The 18,357-nt window shown below is 41.6% G+C and overlaps 2 protein-coding genes across 2 annotated transcripts; one reads left to right on the top strand and one right to left on the bottom strand.

The window, feature by feature from the left end:
- Nucleotides 1-644: 644 nt before the first annotated feature.
- On the bottom strand, nucleotides 645-7,945 carry LOC136428481 (aquaporin-9-like). Its single transcript, XM_066418032.1, has 6 exons — nucleotides 7,663-7,945; nucleotides 4,559-4,685; nucleotides 4,110-4,247; nucleotides 3,541-3,659; nucleotides 2,879-3,096; nucleotides 645-2,342 (listed from the first exon to the last, which is right to left on the bottom strand). The coding sequence occupies exons 1-6, from the start codon at nucleotides 7,765-7,767 to the stop codon at nucleotides 2,126-2,128; spliced, it is 924 nt and encodes a 307-aa protein (XP_066274129.1). The 5' UTR covers nucleotides 7,768-7,945; the 3' UTR covers nucleotides 645-2,125.
- Nucleotides 7,946-9,156: 1,211 nt separating this feature from the next.
- Nucleotides 9,157-16,385, top strand: LOC136428480 (latent-transforming growth factor beta-binding protein 1-like). Its single transcript, XM_066418031.1, has 7 exons — nucleotides 9,157-9,325; nucleotides 10,197-10,493; nucleotides 11,281-11,478; nucleotides 12,874-13,008; nucleotides 13,265-13,387; nucleotides 13,942-14,070; nucleotides 14,835-16,385. The coding sequence occupies exons 1-7, from the start codon at nucleotides 9,265-9,267 to the stop codon at nucleotides 14,984-14,986; spliced, it is 1,095 nt and encodes a 364-aa protein (XP_066274128.1). The 5' UTR covers nucleotides 9,157-9,264; the 3' UTR covers nucleotides 14,987-16,385.
- Nucleotides 16,386-18,357: the final 1,972 nt, after the last annotated feature.

Here is an 18,357-nt window from a genome sequence, read left to right as displayed (position 1 = left end):
AGTTTATGCGATGGTCGTTGGATTATTTTTCTGTCTGTCAAACGATGTCTTTTCCTCACGGAGTTCCACTGAAAGAGTCATCTGAAAAGATTAACGATAGCATCATTCATCACATAATCCAAAGACAAAGTGATAAAGTGTTTAATTAATTAGTTTCAAGTGGTTAAATACAAAGTTTATTTGGCACTTTGTTTCCTGGCGAAAGTATTTTTTGTTTGTTCCCTTACATCTAGGAAGAAAGTTAGACCACTGATTCATCTATCTATGCAAAATAAACGCTGTTTTGTGGCATTCATTAATGTATGACATTGGCATGTAAAAATAGAATTTTGCGTCAGGAAACCTAGCCTTCAAGAATTCTAGACCTTTTGACACTGATAAAACCCAGACTACAGTTTTGCGCGTGCGATCATTTTACAAACCCACTACGACATTAAAAAAAAGACGATGGGTAATTCTTTGTGCGTCGTACAACGTTTTACCATTGTCGTACAATACTTGTTGGTTTACTTTGGGGTTTTGAGTACACAAGACAGTACAATATGATATAAGTGCCCACTTACGATATCTTTGCCTTGTTTTATAGATATGTTTTAATGTAAATTAAGAACAAACACACGGATTGAAAACAACGCTGCCTGAAGTATTGGAAACTTCAATGTCTTTAATACAGTTTCTTGGATCCTACTGATATCTAACAATATACTAACGTCTATGTACAAATTATTTTTTTTTAAATGAAAGAAATGATAACACAAATTTGGTCCACTTTACCAGCTCCAGAAAAGGAAGTGATGTTATAATAGTGCAGTGCAGGATTTGGGAGTGATTTTCTAATTATCTTGATGAAAAGATATGTATCGTCTTAAAATGTAAATATTCAAAATTCCACCAAAAGTATAAATCTGCACAGACAATTGATGAGTATCTTCAACGTTTAACACTATGTAAAATCTTGCGAAATAGTTCTTTATCATTATTAATCGCTTATTAGTAATATGCATATTAGGAACGAATATAGCGAGAAAATTGTTACGTGGGATTTCCTTACGTGGGCTCTTACTAGCTATTAATGCAGAAAATAGGAGGTAGATGTTTGAATCGTATGTTAAACGTAACTTAAGCGAGTATTCCACTGGACTGCACATAATTGCGCTAGGATATTGCGCAAACTTTGCGAAATTGCGAATTTAGCTTGTGCCAACTTTCCCTTGCAATTGTGGTCACACTGATGTGTGACGCACGGGTAAAATACGCGACCTTTACAAACAAAATGGCCACGCCCGGAATGTTACATACGGCCCCAAATCAGATACAGGATTACTTAATTGGCAATCGCAGTGTTGCAACTGAATTAAAAACCAATGTAACTTTACAGTGATTGAAATTCATTAACAGGATTTGCAGAGATAACGCCAATTTGAATTTGAAAAAAAATCGCAGTTTCAGGCGACAAACTAGCGCCGATTTTCGCCGTTTTGCACCACTTTGCGAATACCTTTCGCAATATGGCGCAGTCCATTGAGATACCTGCTCGGCTGCCGTTGTAGTGACGCGTCTGTTCTACTATGTGCACAAGTGTGGTACGTGTGCGTTTCGGAGGAGAAACGGCTCAATGCTCAACATTCCAAGAGAAAATGTATCGCTTCTGACCGACCACAAAGAATTCCATGACAGTAAGACATATGTAATTGCTATATATATATTTATATAGCTACGAATGCTGCGGATTAGTCAGTCCTAGCTCACTGTCAGTATTATATTAGTATACAACCTACGGTCTGAACTTAGCATCTAAGTCGCATATATCTATAACTTATATCTATCTATACATAACTTATACACTACATAAACCATACAGACCCTATGTCTGGATAACTCTATCGCATCTATAGAGACAAGAACGATAAAAAGATGACCATATGAGCAAAAGCAACATTTGCATCTTAGTCTCCAAGCAGATGTATGGAGAAGTTTTTTTCCTTGGCCCCACGGTTTATCTGCATCTATAGATTATGAAGACCAGGCCTGTTGTTCTGGTGAAATTTGCTTAAGATCCTGAACGTTTTAAAGCCATCACCAACGCTTGCATGTTTGTATGTGCAATTGTGCATCACCCTCAAGTTTACACTATAGTATTGCTATGTAAGTCCTCCATGGCAGCGTTAGCAACGCCACCTTCTGGAACCTTTACGTCCTGCAGCTCCGGGGACCCGTGTACTGACTCGTTATCTTCTTCCTCTGGATGATGCAGCGCCACCATCAGCGTGTAGATCAAACCCCCGACCAGCCCGCCGATCAACGGTCCGACTATCGGCACCCACCACCAATGGTTTCCCGCCCTGGAATTGATAAGATTATCATTAGACCCATGACCAGCTGTTCATTCACAATACGCCTCTCTGTCTGCGCAGGTGGTTTTATAAAAAATGCACAAATTCGGTCTTTTATCCTGTGTGCTTGTATTTCAACTAATCTGCGCAATACTTGGTGTTGCTCGCGCACAGTTATGAATACAAATTGCAACACAAATCACATTAATCTAGACCTTCTATACGACTCAGAAAATCTACTCTAGTCATGAACAATGGTGAGGGATGGGGAAAATACAAGGTTAGTTACATTTAGGACCACAATCTTGTCACTGCAGCGCCACCTAGCTGTGGAAAATAGAATCAGTCTTTACATCCCCAAGGAAGGCAGCAGAAGGACGACCAAAACACTGACAGATGATCTTTTTTGTCACACCTCAGGAGCGAGCCAAGTGGTTGTGGAACAAACAACTGTATAATCCATGTCAATCTAAAGTTTACCTCAAATCGGATTGCTAGCGCTATCCATGTTTCCTCCTTTATTACCCCTTCCCCGTTTAATTTACCTGAAGACCTCCAGGCCCCAGCCTGCCATCGCCGTGAAGATCCTCGGGCCCAGGTCTCGGGCAGGGTTGATGGCGTACCCGCAGTTGAACCCGAAGGACGTCCCGATGGCGAACACCAGCAGGCCGACAAGTAACGGCTCCATCCCCGCCGTTACCTTGTTGTTCTTAGCGTCAGTCAGAGCCAGGACACCGCAGAGTAACAGGGCAGTGCCCACTACCTGCCAGGGGAAGCGAAAACGGGATCATTTAATTTTTAGCAGAAATGATTAACATAGATTGTCTGACCGTTTCCAAGATCCATCCAGTTGCTTGAGTAACTTTTATCTTGCGTATCTTATATTACCCGGATTTCTAACCGTCAACAGTTAAGGCAAAGTCAATGTCCCGAATATGATTTATTGTCACAAGCTCTTCGTACGACGAAAGTCACAAGGTCCTTACTGAGAAAATGTTCCGATCTTCCTTTCAACCATCTGCTTGGAGCTTAGGATCAGTACTATGTCAAGACACTACAAGTACAAGCAAATGCATGGGCCAAGCTATCTTATTCTTTGGGGATAGAACGGAAATTCAAGTGACAGAAAAAACGTAAGGCCGATCAAAAGGCTAAAGATTATCAAAGTCGTAATGGTAAGCCCCCCCCCCCCTCCCTAACACCTTACCTGGTCCAGGACTCCACTGCCGATGGACAGGTAGTCTTGCGGGTACGTACAGAAGATTCCTCCGGTCCCGTTCACACCCAGCACTGCCCGGGTCCCGCCGTCAAAGTTCACTAATGCATCTGTACAAGACGTTTAGTAGTACATTGTATTACCTTCAACAAATCTCAATACATCATTAATATTGAATTAAACAATAAATAAATATCTTTGGGAAGTCATATTCTTTCTATTCATTTGCATTATGGATTTTATTTATGATACTTTTAGTAGTAAACATCGTCCAGAACATCTATTTGGCATTAAAGAATTGACATTGTTAAAGATCTCTAGATATTTTGTTTACATATTTCTCGTAATAGAATGACCACTAAAATCCTTGTTTACATGATTCTCGTAATAGAATTACATGTACTACTAAGATTTGTAATAAAAGTATTGTGTGTTCTGACAATTTCGGCGCAGTCCATTGTCGACATTGTGCAAGAAACAAAAACCCGATGTACACACAATTTTTTTACGTTTGTAATGCCACAACAGACGATCTATATACAAAACTATGACGTTCTTACCATAGTACACAATGTATACACAAACTGCTGACAAGAAGGCGCCTATCATCTGAGCCATGACGTAACACGGCAGGTACACCCAGCGTAACTTCCCCAGGACTGCCATGGTCAGGGATACCGCAGGGTTTAGATGGGCTCCTGAAAACACAAGAAACATCTAGCATATCTATACTTTGATTTACTTATTTTCCTTTGCAATTATATGTAAGGATCCTTAGACCTTCTGGAACTGTAGACAATTCTGCAAAAGACAAAATATGAAAGAAACCTTAGGGCTATTCTAATGAATATCCATGGGAACGTTCCGCTAGTTTAAAGAATCAGTGAGTGTTACTGTACATAAATAAATGATCAACTTAGGAAAACAAAAGACATGTCAAATCCTGCTACGTTAGAAGTCATATATCCAAGACTATAGCTGGACTCGGCTGAAGCTGCAGTTCATTCACCTGAGACACCCCAGGAGGCGTACACGCCGATGACCACCCCGATACCGTACGCCCAGTTGATGGATAAGAACGTTCCCTTGTCCTCACGACTCAGCACCACCTGCGCCACCGACCCGTTTCCAAAAGTCTGAAATAGACGAAAAGAATTGTTTTGAATATTGCATACAAAAATGGAGTAGAGAAATATAGATACTTTTTCTTATTCACGATCACCTGCGCAATTATTCAAATGTTAACGTTCGCACTTTCTCTCTGTCAATCTAATACAATCTGTCAATCTTATACTTTTATCGTAGAATGTCGTTTGGACAGCCGCTTCTTCATCTGCGAGTACACAACAGTCTAACCAGTAGAGCACGGATGTTCTAAGGGTATTCTATATAAGGTACGTAAACGCCATCCAAAACGAAAGGAGAGATTTTGAGTCAAGATAAGGCAGAGGGCAAACCCCTCCATGCTTGGGGTCCAGAAAGGGTTATCCTCATAGCCTGGTCAGATAATCTGGCCATGTAAAACAGTCCAGCTTTTTCCGTAAACCCATAACAGCTGTTAGGACTCAGCTGGAAATACAGTCTGTAACAGGACGTTTTCACACGACATCCTAAGTTGGAATTTGTTTGGACCTGTTCCATCTGCGCTAATGATGATCTTGACACAAGTTCACGATCTCAGCAGCTGTCACAAAAACCAATTGTATAATATATTGGGGATGATTTCAAGGGAATTATACCGTTAGCCATATTATGCATTTCTGAACAATCAAGTACTCTTAGTCACGCACCGAAAGACAGCGGATGCTGTCTGAAACGTCTGACTGTTTCAAATTTTCATCCAGTTGCTTGAGTAACTATTTTTGGCGAATCAAGTACTCTATTTTCAAGGCTGATGGTAGGTACTTATCATCATCACCATCCATAGGGCTGCGTATCTAGGTCTGTCGATCAGAAGTCATGTCAGCAATTGACTCTGGTTTCAGGTGTGCTACCATAGGTTTTACTACTAGATCCAGCACCCAGGCATGTACGTTTGGTTTTATTCACTAAAATGCCTGTATCAAGATATATGTACATTTTCAGATGTTGAAAATCATGAATGATATCTCAAGTCGCAACGGGACAGCAAGGTATACAAGTGGGATACGATGTAAAGTGATTGCTTTATGACTTGGTAAACAACGGGAAGATTTGGCATCATCTAGAAACCAGATGTCTAAGACATTTTTTTTCTCGCGTGACTCCGCGGTATCGTGTGATGCTGGGACGTGAGTACGGCAGAGTGAGCTGATGGTATCGCTGGTGAACTCTTTACCTCACCGTGCGGGAGAATCTGGAACATCTGGCTAACTTCCAGGTTACCGACAGGACCGTAATGTTGAGCAGGCTTCGGCAGCTAGTTCCCAATGTCTAGCCTGGAACCCAGCCTTTTTCTGGGGCGCACACAGGCCAGCCCCTCGGCTACCTGGCTGGCTTCCAGGCAACGAATTTCAGCAAAGGTAAATGGGTATGCTAGAATTTCAAAACTTAAGTAGGAGGAAGTAGGAATGGATACCAGGCTAGCACTTCGTAGCTGAGAAGGGTTTCTCTCATCAAACGAATACGTCAACAATGTAAACACTCAAGTGCATACAAACTATATTCCCCCTATTCATGTAATACTGACAAATTCATATTAGACAAGTTTATGGAAAGACATTGGTGATGTACAAGTACAAGGCTGGAAAAATCTGAACCAGAAATATTTTACACCAAATTGAACAGCGGCCCAAACTGCACTGGAAATCTACATGGACTAAGAGCCAATTCAACTCGACTCAACCCAACTCAAACGTTTAGATAAACCATAACCACACCCATCTGGTGAATCCTTGATTTACATTCCTAGCTGTAACGTTACCCGTTCTACCTTGTGGCTCAGGTTGAATAGTATATGTTTGTTCCGCTGTGACCTATACTTAGCTAATGGGGCAAATATGGGCGATAAAGGTATTCTTCAATCAACACGAATACCGCTGTCACGTGGATTTGCTATTTACACATACTACCCAGCTTGTAGAGATTGTAGTCACTACATATGACGTTCTTCCTGGGTCGGCAAATAAAATTTGGCTCAGGGTCAGTGGACTATTAAAGGCCAAATTTCTTCCGGTATCCTTGTTGGAGCTGCAGTGGGTCCAGTGTTCGAGGAGGTGCCTCGAGCACGTTTATACAACAGCCTCATTTCTCAGATGGGTACCTACAGTACTGACTGTCAATAATGCAACAAGGGGAACACTGGAACAGTCAGTATGGTATTCTTTCCCACGGACACAGCACCTTGAGAAAATTAGGCCACGTGATGCTTGGGTCATATTTACAAGCCGGTGCCCGACCGGGCTGTGTGAGAAAACAAAGAATGAAATATGCATACAAAGAATATACATAACATATAGTGAGGAATGATTTTTAAAAGTTTTGTGTGTTCTGTTGTCTTTTAGTTTTCTTTACCAGAAGCTGCCCGGCCGGGCCCCGGGTTGGAAATGTGACCCAAGCATTAGTAGTTACCCTATGTTGGAAATATGGTGACGCCGGTCTCTTTTTAAAAACTCAGGCATCAAGAAATATTGGCTAATACGGTCAAGACTACAAAACAATACGTGTAGTCAATCTGGTACCGTGGAATTGTAAATCATTGTATGTTGCTATGCTCCTGCTTTGCTTGCGTGTGTTGACAGTCCTAATTCACTTATTTAGTCACAGTCCACAGCTACCCATCAAACTTAGATCAGATGTGTACCGACAATAAGTCCGCTGACGACAGCTAGGCGAGACCAGCCATGCCACTTTGCTTCGACAGCTTACTTAAACCTTGACCATGGGACAAACATACATGCCATGAGATTGACGTAGACGTCTCTTTCAAGTTTTCTTCTTGTCACGCATTTTAGAGCAGATATCTGTGAAAATGAGGACGTTTATGTCAGTTGAGTTGTAGACCAACCAAAATTATTGACGCTCCTCCAAAACCAGAAGCCTGCCAGTTTCCCCTCGCAGTTTCGCCACAGAACTTTCGCGCTAGCACCGGTGCTAGTTAAACTTCAATCAAGTCAAAATTTGAAAACAACTCACCACCAGGAGAAATGTGCCGAGTAGCTCTGCCAACGTCGCCCGGATTACAAATCTCCTCACCCGAAGAGCTCTCACAACTCGCTCCGTCCAGGAAGGTTTACCCATGGTGTTCTCTCTATATACCTTCTACAGTTCACGTTGAGTTTGCTAATGTTTGGGTCCAACTCTAACAGTTGGTAGTTTTTCCCTGTCACAGCTCTGACACGCAGCCAGCGGTTAAAGGGCAGAAAGGGGGAGTTGTCTGGTTAATGTTTAACGTAATGTCAAGGGGTTTCCTTCAAACTCAAACATAAGGTTGTGATTAGTTAACCTGATGTGAGTTGGTGAGACGATTCCATTTTGTGATTTTAGGGGTAAAGGTAAAGCAGTCATCCTCGTGATGCTTTTTCGTACCCTCCAAAGTCCAAGTAGAGGTTGGGCTCATGGCTTAAAAAAACGTCCAAATCTAGACGGAGCCTTATTATAACCTCTACTTAAATAGTACTTTTTTTCAAGCCTCGTTGTGGCTAGGGCTAGTTTTCAGCCAGTACACCGTGTACCGGCTGACCCCTACTCTTCTCGATAAGTGTGTTGGGTTCTTATTAATGCAGCGATTTGACGCCTGAAGCTCCCCCATACACGGGTCACCTGCTTTACATGCATGTCCCCATCCGAAGGGGCTGATACAACCCTCACACCGTGCCTAAGCTCGGTTCAAACCTCCATCCTTTGGAGAGCTACAGGGGAACGAGGGTCTAATAAGCTTTAGACATACATTTACCATACATTGTTCCAAGTGTGTGGTGTTATGTGATATTTCGACTTTGTTGAATGTTGTTTGCATGAGAGCGTTTCCCCACTTCACTCATGTCAAAATTAGCACCTAGCTAGCCTCGGTTAGAGACGTCCCTCAGAAAGGACGTTACGTGGAGGTCTCGTAGCCTCTACCAGGCTCCGTCCTATCGTTGGGAAAATAGTAGAAATCAGCCGCGGTACTTCGCTATACAGGGTAGGTCCGCTATACAGTAAGGTTCAATTTCGATGGACGTGGATGGCAGATTGGACCCTCTCTCCGTAGCTAACTCCCCTGGCACACTATTCACTCTATTCGGCCAATTTCTACTATTTTTCCAGCCATCCCGCGGAGCCTGGTAGAGGCTAGAGGTCTCGTGTTTGAGGAGAGTCACATCTCCGAGCATGTAAAAGAACCGACCACACACCTATCGAAAAGAGTAGGGGTCCTTCCCGGTGTGAGTGGATAAGATAAATCAATCCGGATATGCAGCTTGTACTCTTCATTACAAACCTGGTGTGTTGCGCCATGAAACGGTTTACTGGGTGTGCAATACAAACAAACAACTACCGATTTCAAGTCGAAGTCCAGCGTCGAACCATCGGGCACGTAATAACAACCGATTACAACAGTTTATGATATGTAGGATGTAGGCATGCGCATTGTCAGTGTTGCAGTTGAATGGTACTTTGCTTGGATTTACCCCACGCGGCGACGACCAAACAAATATGTTAGTTTACTCTTAGTACTTTAGACTTTCTCAACCACTTTCACACGATATTCACAAGGAAAGAAGGAGTTGACCCACACTGAAGCAACGCGACGTTGATATGGCTCGATTGCTGTATCTGCTTTTGTTGGCGAATATGTTCAACAGTTCCTTCCAAGGAGGTATGTTAGCAGTATGATGACATATAAGCTGAACCGTTATTAGATAACATGCTTGTTGACAACTCGCTTCCTCGCACTGCTATATCTGTACATTTGACTACATTTTATTAAAGACGTTGTCTGAAAATTCTCTCAGGAATGATATTCTTGGAGTTATGTCTATGAATTTGCAGCAAATGATTGTTTTGTGTAGTAAGCTTGGTAAGATAAAGACCAGCCTATATCTCAGGATGTTTTCTTGTTTTTCTCAGTTTGAGAGTAATGTTTGGACTGTGACCGATTCATTGTGAGGTCTTAATTAAGATTAAACAAATATCGATATCAGACAATGTTTTAGAAGGATCCTTTGACTTTGACAACCTAATCCATTGAGAAATATCAGGGTCTGTTATTCTATTTATCTCATACACACAATTATTCCAAACATATTACCTTAACATAAACTTGAGCTATGGGTGCCATGTAACTTTTTGGTGACGCCTCAGGGGTGGAGCTTTCTTCACAAACTTATCAAATATTACGGAGACTATAGCTTTTTTCTAAGCTTTGGAAATTGTGTTTATTACCATTCACAACGAAACGTTATTTGTTATGTTCATACATGTGAGGCAAGGACGTGAGAACTGATTATGGAAGTGTCCAAATTCCCATTCCAGCGCAGTGCTTGACATTTGGCAGGGACTGTTCTGTTTGGCGACCGCTACAGATTGGGGCATAGGATGGAATATTTTGATATCTATTACAGCTGTTTATTTGCCAAGTTTGATTCAGATGATCCATTTTTAGTCAATCTGGTGAACAGAATTAGCCAGTGAATAGAGCTGTTATTTGGAATGTCTTAGTGAACAAAGTTGTTATTGTGTATTCAAAGGTTGCCCGACTGTCCGAATTTCTGGACATAGCAACTACGTACAGTTTACAACCTACACCATGACAAGACAGCTTCACGATGATCGCCCAGTGTACAGATCTTCGTATCGCGACTATCTGATCTACGACCGAACATACAGCTCTTGGAGTGTTGGCGACACTGTGGGGAGTCCACTGGTGGCACTGTACGTAGTAGACTCCAGCATGTACGCAGACAGCACATCCGGGACGTGGTATATTTCCAACACTTACCTCCCTGGTCATAGGCCAGACAGTTACATAACAGCCAGTTGCGACGGTAAGTATCACGTTTCATTGTTTGACGACATCATACCTTCGCCTAATGATGTTTTCAAGGGACGTATCAAAATGTTTATTTATTATGCAAATAATGCATAAATCATACTAGTTGATCAGCTCTACCCAAATATGTTAACAAGTTGTTGAAAGTATGAAAGTCTTATACATGTACATGGGGCCCTCATTTCCATTATCTATGTCTAAGAATGTTCGTCTATGGTTAGCTTTATACTGCCACAAGTATGAAATTCCCTTTATTTTCAACCACAGTGAACCACTACTGAATTATAGTATTTTGTCACATGTTTGAAACTCCTATCATGGGATGTAGCGATCGTATAAATTTTCCTCATCAATTATGCACATTGACTTCAGACATTGATTTGCATGATTAGTCTCTGATCATGCAAATCATCCCTCATCTACGTAGCGACAATCAGGACAATCCGTGAACTCCTTCTTCGGAGTTATTCTGTTTCAAAATCGCAAAAAAAAGCCACCGAAGTCCCGATAAAGCCGATAGATGCCCAAACCTACACCACTTATACCCTTTGTTCCAAGAGCCACAAAACGAACGAAAGCCCTAATGGTGTGCAGAGGTAGTGAGTTGAGGCAGCGAGCGGTACTCTCCTAGTCCAAGTAGACGTTAGGCTCCGACTCGGTTTTTGTTTGATGTGTCTATATACGTTTTGTCGGGCTTTCTGTTTTGTCAGGTTCTATTTTTGTGCGGCGGTCAACTAGTGCGTTGGCCATTCACCTATACACTCTCCGTCTTTATTTTCCAGATCCGTATAGAAGAGTCAACGGGCAGTGGTCCTACTGGAGTAGTTGGTCTTCATGTCAGTGGTACTGCATCTGTGGCAACAGCACCTGCGTGCTGGACACCACCACTCGAAGACGCCAGTGTATCACTCCGCCTCCTCGAAACGGCGGTTCCAACTGCGCAGGGAGCTCCTCGAGTACGCGGGATTGTGACTGCCGGGGTGAGAGGCATCATTATAGACTGTTAGATAAACGAATTGATAGAGAAAGAGATCAAATGATCATCACGCTTTTCCAAACAGAAGTGCTCTCTTTGCATTCGCACGGTCGTGCGTTCAAATCCCAGTCCGGCTAACACGTTGGGTAACATAAATTCGGGATTTTTCCGATAATGGTTGACTGAAATCAATCTAGCAGAACAATAAACCATCCTTTTTTTCTATTATTCTGTCAGTATCATGTACTATCTTTGCACTAATCATATATATGGTAGATTTTGTCTCTAGTCGTGCTGACACCATAATATTTCAACTTGAAACTACCGTCCGCCGCACGCACAATGACGGTGTTGTCGGACAGGTGTGAACATTATTTCGGGAGAGAAGATTCGTCTTGAATATCTTACCGCTAATTACATTTTATACAGCAGCTATTCGTTCCATCCTTATCTTGAGGAGAGTGCTATGGATATAGACGTGTCCAAGTAAAAAAAAAAATACACGAAAAAACGGCCGTACCGCACACATCGGGCCTTCGGGAACAACCCGTGTGTTGAGTCGGTAGAACGTCACTCAAAGTCGACCCCCACCGTCATGGAAATTCGTACATTATTCACCGGGGCGTTAGCTGGATGCCGTAGAAATGGTAATACTACTATGTCCATGTGTTTCTGCTTGTGCTAAGAGCAAACTTTGAGGAAAATATCGCCATCAGTCCACTATCACACACAACATTTAGACAAAAAAGTGTTCCTCGCAAACGTTTGTCGTCTGCAGAATAGTAGGATTCTGGGTAACGAATATGGCGGCGGGAAAATTCACCGTAGTGCCGTAGCCATTGGTTGTAGCAACAAGGAGGCGTTTTGATGATTAATCACACTTAGAGTCCAGTTGTAGGTTACCAAAAGAGATTCTAATAAGTTGTATTGTAAATAATTGTGTTGAGCAGGAAGCGGATGTGACATTTGTCTTATAAACCAGCGAACAACTATGTAGTATAATTCTCCCACGAAGCCCTCAGACTGTGACAATAAGGGACGGATAGTTTTTGACGTAGCCAACTTCTAATGCATGGTTATCGAAGCTTTTCAGACAGTGTTCTGAATACGTTAGTCTGTCAAGTTTGCATTTCTAGCGGTATTACTGATGTTGCATCTAGCACATATCCCTAAATACCCCGTTTTCGAAAAATCGCGATTTAAGTACCCCGCGAATCTATGTTACCCAACGTTACACCAAAGACTTTAAAAGTGGTACATGCAAATGGATAACTTACCCCGTGGTTTAATTGAAAGACATTTGCTACTTGACCATCACGTATATTGCTATATGCAGTTGCCAGATAAAGATAATGCATCTATAGAAGTACTAAATATCAATGGAATTCTCGGTTTGCAGATATTAACGAGTGTTTGGACGATACGCTCAACAACTGCGACCTTGACAACGGCTCGTGTGTGAATACGCAGGGATCGTTCCACTGCGAGTGTGACGATGGGTACAACATACAGGCAGATGGGAGGACTTGCCAAGGTCATCTGTATAGCATATGCTGGAATTAAATCTGATATATGACACAAAAACGTCGCCAGACCAGACAAAGGAAGAATTGATACACCCAGTGTTGGCTTTATTTGAATGTCAGTGAAATATAGATGCAAGCCATGGCCAACAGATTGGGCAATTCTTATCCTTTGCCATTGCGCATTTATCTGTCAAGCTTTCTTTCTTTACTTGTGCAGTTCCTGTATTTTCATTCTGACTCTAAAGTGTCTTCATACTTTTATAGATATTGACGAATGCGCAGATAACAGCACATGTGTGAACGGCGCGTGTACAAACTCCATCGGGAGCTACAACTGTACCTGCAACAGTGGTTACTGGAAGAACGCCACGACACGGAACTGTGCCGGTGAAATGATTTTCCATGCATATCCGATAGAGAAATGAATAGAGACATAGATAAAGTGATAAAATTCAAGTTTTTTCCCCGATTCAACGTCCCGATGACTCCTACAATGAATCCTTCTTTCGTGTAATGTTTATTATTTTTCAAATTCTTTTCTGTAATCTATTTTTTTAACTCCCCTGAAAGAAAACCATCACAGTCATCACGATGGTTAAGAAAAATAGCCTCGTCCAAGGAAGAGGGATACCAAACTATCCATTTTTCTGGACATAAACTGCCCTTAGCAATCGTAGTAATCAAGAAAATCATAGCACAAGTTTGCTCGTTTAAAACAATGTCGTTAACGCTTTGGGGCACTTTTAAGAAATCACCAGGAATAGACTTTCTGATTAAAAGTTATAATATCTTGTCAAAATCAGTCATATAGGGTGTATAACGTTTATAGAATGTCAGTGCTTAGTTTGTGCCTGGACTCCCGACAAGGAGTATATAGATATGATATCTGAATTAGATTAATTGATCATGGAGATTGTCCTCGCTCCTTGTCACGTTTGCAGATATCGACGAGTGTACAGATGACAATACGTGCGTGCGTATGAACGGCAGGTGCACCAATGCACCAGGGAATTACACCTGTACCTGCAACAGTGGTTACAGGATGAACCCGACCACACAGAAGTGCGAAGGTGAGATGTAATTAAGGCTGAGTTAAACAATTGTTGCGGAGATATAGTTAAAATCCTCCCACACCATAATTGATGTATAGGGCGGTGCCCATCTCCGTTTCATAGCCCTGGGGCCACCCTGTGGTGCAATCACTGCAGCAGGGGGCTAGTCCACTGGCAGTGGAGTGTGTTTAACTTCCATACTGTTTCATAAGTATGTACCATTTTTATAAAGTCTTTGGTATGACTCAATGCGCCTCTTGTCCAGAGGTGCCCTACCTGGGACTAGAACCCCAGTCCTTTTGGTCCAAGTAATTTGAACCAGATGTGGCAGAGTAGCAAAGGCGCAGACCACTACACCACAGGGACACCCCGCGGAGATATATAAAGGTGAAATAACAATGATCCACCAACCAATTGCTGTATAACGCTCATAGGACTTCTACGTTTAGATTGTTCTTTTTTTAAATCACACTCATTTGCAAGATATTTTGGGTGATGAGATGGCATTTGGCAGATCTGGATTTGGTATGATTCAAACTTTTCAGAAAAGTAAGATGATATGATGAATTGGTACATTTGCAAACGAAATTGCGTATTACTAAGCTCTTGCAAGCATGTTTCAATATATCCCCTCAAAGTTCCAAATGCGCGTGTTTGGAGCGCTTCTCCATGCATGGACCTTTCTTTACTTCTGAGGGGCCGTAACCTCTGACCCTACCCACAACCCTCTGCGGTGCTTGAAATGTGAGATGGCTTATCCTTTACTACTTATTGTTTTCCAGGACTGTCCATTGGAGCGATAGTTGGCATCTCACTTGGGGCTGCTGCCGCTGTGCTCATTACCGCAGTTGTTTTCTACTGCTGTTGCTGTAAGAAGAGCGGGTCTGTGGCGACTGCGGGGCATGCTTGGCCTGTCAATGAGACGTCACCTTAGGTGCCCTAAGCGATTTCAATGGGTGAATCTGGAAGTATTCTGAATAAGGCAATCTGTATGAAATTGACATTTACGTCCATATATCAGCACATTTGCATCATTATTTCATACTTTGAGCATTTAAAACGAGCGCAGAAACAAGGCGAAAAAAATGAGTATTTTATTTTTGGTACCACCTAATAATCAGCCCATAATCCAGCCGTAACAGTTTTCTGTCGGCAATTTTCGACAATTAACTTCCCGCAGCCTTACAATGTCCAAGCAGATTGAACCATGACCACGTGATTAATCCTCCGGAAGCGTTCGGGACTCATTGTTCAGAATCGCGCATGTTCGGAAGATTTGAAATAATGGCTGGCCTCAGATTTTCAATGAGTTCCCACCACATAACAACATCGCATCTTTGCTCCTTGATGATATTGATATACAATGGGATAGTGCGTTATTCAAACTTACTATGGACAAAATTGATTTTGAATATATGGCTTTCAACACCCAAACGTGCTTTGGGCACCTCTAAGCTGGGAGGCTACCTCTCAGATTTGACATGGGGCAAATGTAATTTTTTTTTAAAACTCGATATGTAATATAACATGTGGTTAATTAACACGAAGTCTTAAAAACAATGCAAAACGAACAACCTACCAAGGCTGTGATATTGTTTACCTGACTTTATTTGACATCCGTGCACGCATCAATTTTCGTCCGTTGCCAAAAACAAAGTTTGCGATCATACTGTACATTGAACAAAGAAGCTGCGAAATGGAAAAATAAATGCCATAAGTTGCAAAAATATTGGAAAACGAATACTAATGTCACGCAATGCTTCTTTTCCTATCGTAAAACATTAAGAATTGTCGTACATTTACTCCTCCATGCACAATATGTATTTCGAGCCCTCAGCGGAGCTTTCTAAAGTCTTCCAAGAGACAAGGTAGCTTGTTTCACCTCTGCCAAGTCTAATGCACACTTTTAGGACCACGTCTATAACGCAGGAGTAGAGACAACACCACCTGACCACTACAGTCTCTGAGTCAGTTCATTTCACTTCATGAGGAAGCAGGTTTGACTAGTCAAGTGAATTTAACGTTACATATATGTCACCGTTACCGATGGACCTGTCGAAGATGCAAGCAGAGGCAGCATTACCTTTCGGTTTGGTTTGTTGTATGACAGTTACTATGTGTAGCGGATGTATGGTTTCCGGGAGAAAAATGTCGAGTTATCTCTCCAGCTACTGTAACTTGGTTACCAGCCTTTCCTTGGGCTGTAGGCTGGTGACACTGTAAGCTCGAAATACAGCCTCCTAAGCCCTTCCGGAGATTTTGTCTTTATGGGAAACAATACTGCCGTCGGCGTTAGAAGCTTAATTTCCAGGCAAGCAGATGTATCAGTCGGGCTTGTTTTGTAGTCTTTTCTGCGTTGCTATGTCTCTCTGTAGAGATGCATTTTTTTTCTGTTCCACTTCTCCATCTGCTTGTACTTAGGAGAAGCTTACAGTGGCCTAGAATATCCGTTTGTAACCCTGGCATGGAAGAGTCCTGTTAATTCGTGTAGACTGTATACAGACAGGAAACAATGCGTGTAGTAAACTGAAGCGTACCAACAATAGACATAAGGATCTGCCTGCCATGCCACTCTCCTTCCACCGTTTTTATTCATTTATTTACCACATGTACAGCTTTACCTAACCTTGACTTACAAGACGACCATATGTGGGCACTTGTTATAAGTTTTCTACGTGCCTCACATATTAATTCCGGAGCATGTTATCTATGGACAGTCCTGTTGGTTGGGTGAGGGCAGTTCAATGGAGATTGCCCCTGACTCACTTCTCATTACTGTAGAGTCAATTTCACATAACCGTGTGGGTGTTTGTTGCCTTTTGTTCTAACATTTTCAAAACCTTTCTTACCATCTAAGTGAGATAAGTAACTGTTTAGAACAAGTTCCAACAGTTACTTGATGTTCTAAACATTTTCTTCTGTGTTCCAACATGTTAAACAGATTTCCAACATGGAACACATTATTTGTACTAGTTTCTAAACTGTTGCAACATGATAGATTCATCATTTGTTCCAACATTGTGTAACTGGGTCAGTGGACTGGGAAGAGGGCAATTCACACATCCTACAAAGTATAGGGGATTAGGCCTGGGTGCCATGCATAGACACTTCAACACAAAAGACTTAGCAGTGTCTAGACGTGAAATCTAAAGATATACAGAGGCAGACAATATAGTGTGATTAGCACCTACATTTATGGGGGCAATAACCCAAATCTACCATTTGCAAAATGATGCAAAATGTTGGAACATGTTCTAACAGTGAAACAATCATATAGATCTTTGAAAATTGTTCTAAATAAAGAGATACTTGTGCAATTGCTTTCAAAATATTTCCAAAATATATAGATGAGTTCAAACATGTTCAAACTTTCATTTTTAATTGTTGGAACTATTTTGACTGAAATAGTGTTTTATCTAGAATTGTTCAAACTTATTAGCAATATTATCTGAAGACCCTCTCGGTGACATGGAATTGACTCTAGGATACGTTGGAATTTGAAATGTATAGGAGAAACAAAACTTGGCACTCCATACACAAGTTACTCTATCAACTGGATAGATTTTGTAAACGGCCAGACGTTTCAGATTGCATGTACCTGACTACTAGTATCTTTCGTCATTGACCGGTGAAAATTTTGCAGGTATTCAATCAAAACGTTTGAATTGATATGTGAATGAGATGAAGACACTTATTAGATAGTTCAACGGGGGACAACTGTCAAAACAAATTCAAGACAAGTTTCGTCCATGAAGATTAGAAATCTAGATAATACGATACACAATATAAAATTTGCTCAAGCTTAGATTATGTAAACGCTCAGACGTTTCAGCTAGGATCCACTATCTTTCGCCAGTCAGTATTGGCACCGTATTAGTTCTTATCCGAAAACTGTGCAAAGTCCATGGGGAGCGAGTCTAAGAAAACAGCCCACGTCTACAGGACCCTGATGACCACTATGTACCCAACAGATTCCTTTATTACACCTTATTACTTCACCTTAGCACCCGTAAAAAAGAAACTGTTTGGAGTTTAGGGATGAAAATGACAATGAGACCTATGGAGGTATACATCATTGTACACGAGCAGTCTCAGCTTCCTACAGTAACTATTCGGTCAGGGAAAATCTTAATTGAACTGCCCTCGTACAACCAACATTAATGAAGCCCGACAAAACTAGTCATATATATAAATGCCAAATACCAAATTGTTGATGCTCCTCCAAAACAACACCCTTTCACCACAAAACTCTTAGCACTGGTAACAACTTAAAATTAAATTTCCTCTAATTAAAAAAAACAAAAA

Source organism: Branchiostoma lanceolatum, chromosome 2 (assembly GCF_035083965.1).
Source record: "Branchiostoma lanceolatum isolate klBraLanc5 chromosome 2, klBraLanc5.hap2, whole genome shotgun sequence".
Classification (NCBI taxonomy): Eukaryota; Metazoa; Chordata; class Leptocardii; order Amphioxiformes; family Branchiostomatidae; genus Branchiostoma; species Branchiostoma lanceolatum.
Note: the sequence above shows the minus strand (reverse complement) of the source record. Positions and strands in the feature narration are given on the sequence as shown.

Coding starts and splice junctions, on each gene's coding strand:
- LOC136428480 (XM_066418031.1), top strand. CDS start 9,265: ATGGCTCGATTGCTGTATCTGCTTTTGTTGGCGAATATGTTCAACAGT. Junction 10,494..11,280: donor CATAACAGCCAGTTGCGACG/GTAAGTATCACG, acceptor TTTATTTTCCAG/ATCCGTATAGAAGAGTCAAC. Junction 13,009..13,264: donor AGATGGGAGGACTTGCCAAG/GTCATCTGTATA, acceptor ATACTTTTATAG/ATATTGACGAATGCGCAGAT.
- LOC136428481 (XM_066418032.1), bottom strand. CDS start 7,767: ATGGGTAAACCTTCCTGGACGGAGCGAGTTGTGAGAGCTCTTCGGGTG. Junction 4,248..4,558: donor CGCCTCCTGGGGTGTCTCAG/GTGAATGAACTG, acceptor TTGTGTTTTCAG/GAGCCCATCTAAACCCTGCG. Junction 3,097..3,540: donor GCAGTGGAGTCCTGGACCAG/GTAAGGTGTTAG, acceptor TTCCCCTGGCAG/GTAGTGGGCACTGCCCTGTT.